Source organism: Cynoglossus semilaevis, chromosome 12 (genome assembly GCF_000523025.1).
Source record: "Cynoglossus semilaevis isolate Cse_v1.0 chromosome 12, Cse_v1.0, whole genome shotgun sequence".
NCBI lineage: Eukaryota > Metazoa > Chordata > Actinopteri > Pleuronectiformes > Cynoglossidae > Cynoglossus > Cynoglossus semilaevis.
Genome location: NC_024318.1, coordinates 10726923 through 10727240, shown reverse-complemented (window position 1 = coordinate 10727240; position 318 = coordinate 10726923). Strand labels below are relative to the sequence as shown.

General features: G+C 42.8%; 1 protein-coding gene across 1 annotated transcript in view; it reads left to right on the top strand.

Moving 5' to 3' along the window:
* csgalnact2 (chondroitin sulfate N-acetylgalactosaminyltransferase 2) overlaps nt 1-318 on the top strand; it is a 7183-nt gene that overhangs the window by 3828 nt on the left and 3037 nt on the right. Inside the window, 1 exon segment of the mRNA XM_025061200.1 lies at nt 1-241. This exon segment is cut by the window's left edge and continues 12 nt beyond it. Within this exon segment, the coding sequence (XP_024916968.1) occupies nt 1-241 (241 nt within the window).

Genomic DNA, 318 nt, shown 5'->3' with positions numbered 1-318 from the left:
TTGGTTTGTTGTTTATCTTTTATCCAATGTTGTTAATTGAATATTAAAAATAAAAATTCCAGGGAGGAGAACTTCACCAACTACACCCTGATCCCAGTGGATGAGGAGTTCTCTCGAGGTCGTGGTCTGGATATCGGAGCCCACGCCTGGAAGAGAGGCGACGTCCTGATGTTCTTCTGTGACGTGGACATACATTTTACACTGGAGTTTCTAAACACCTGTCGGCTTCACGCTGCTCCAAGTAGGTTTTCTGACACAACTTCATCAACTGACATGATGCCTTAGAGTAAAAGAGTAGACTGTTGTTTATTTCAGTCA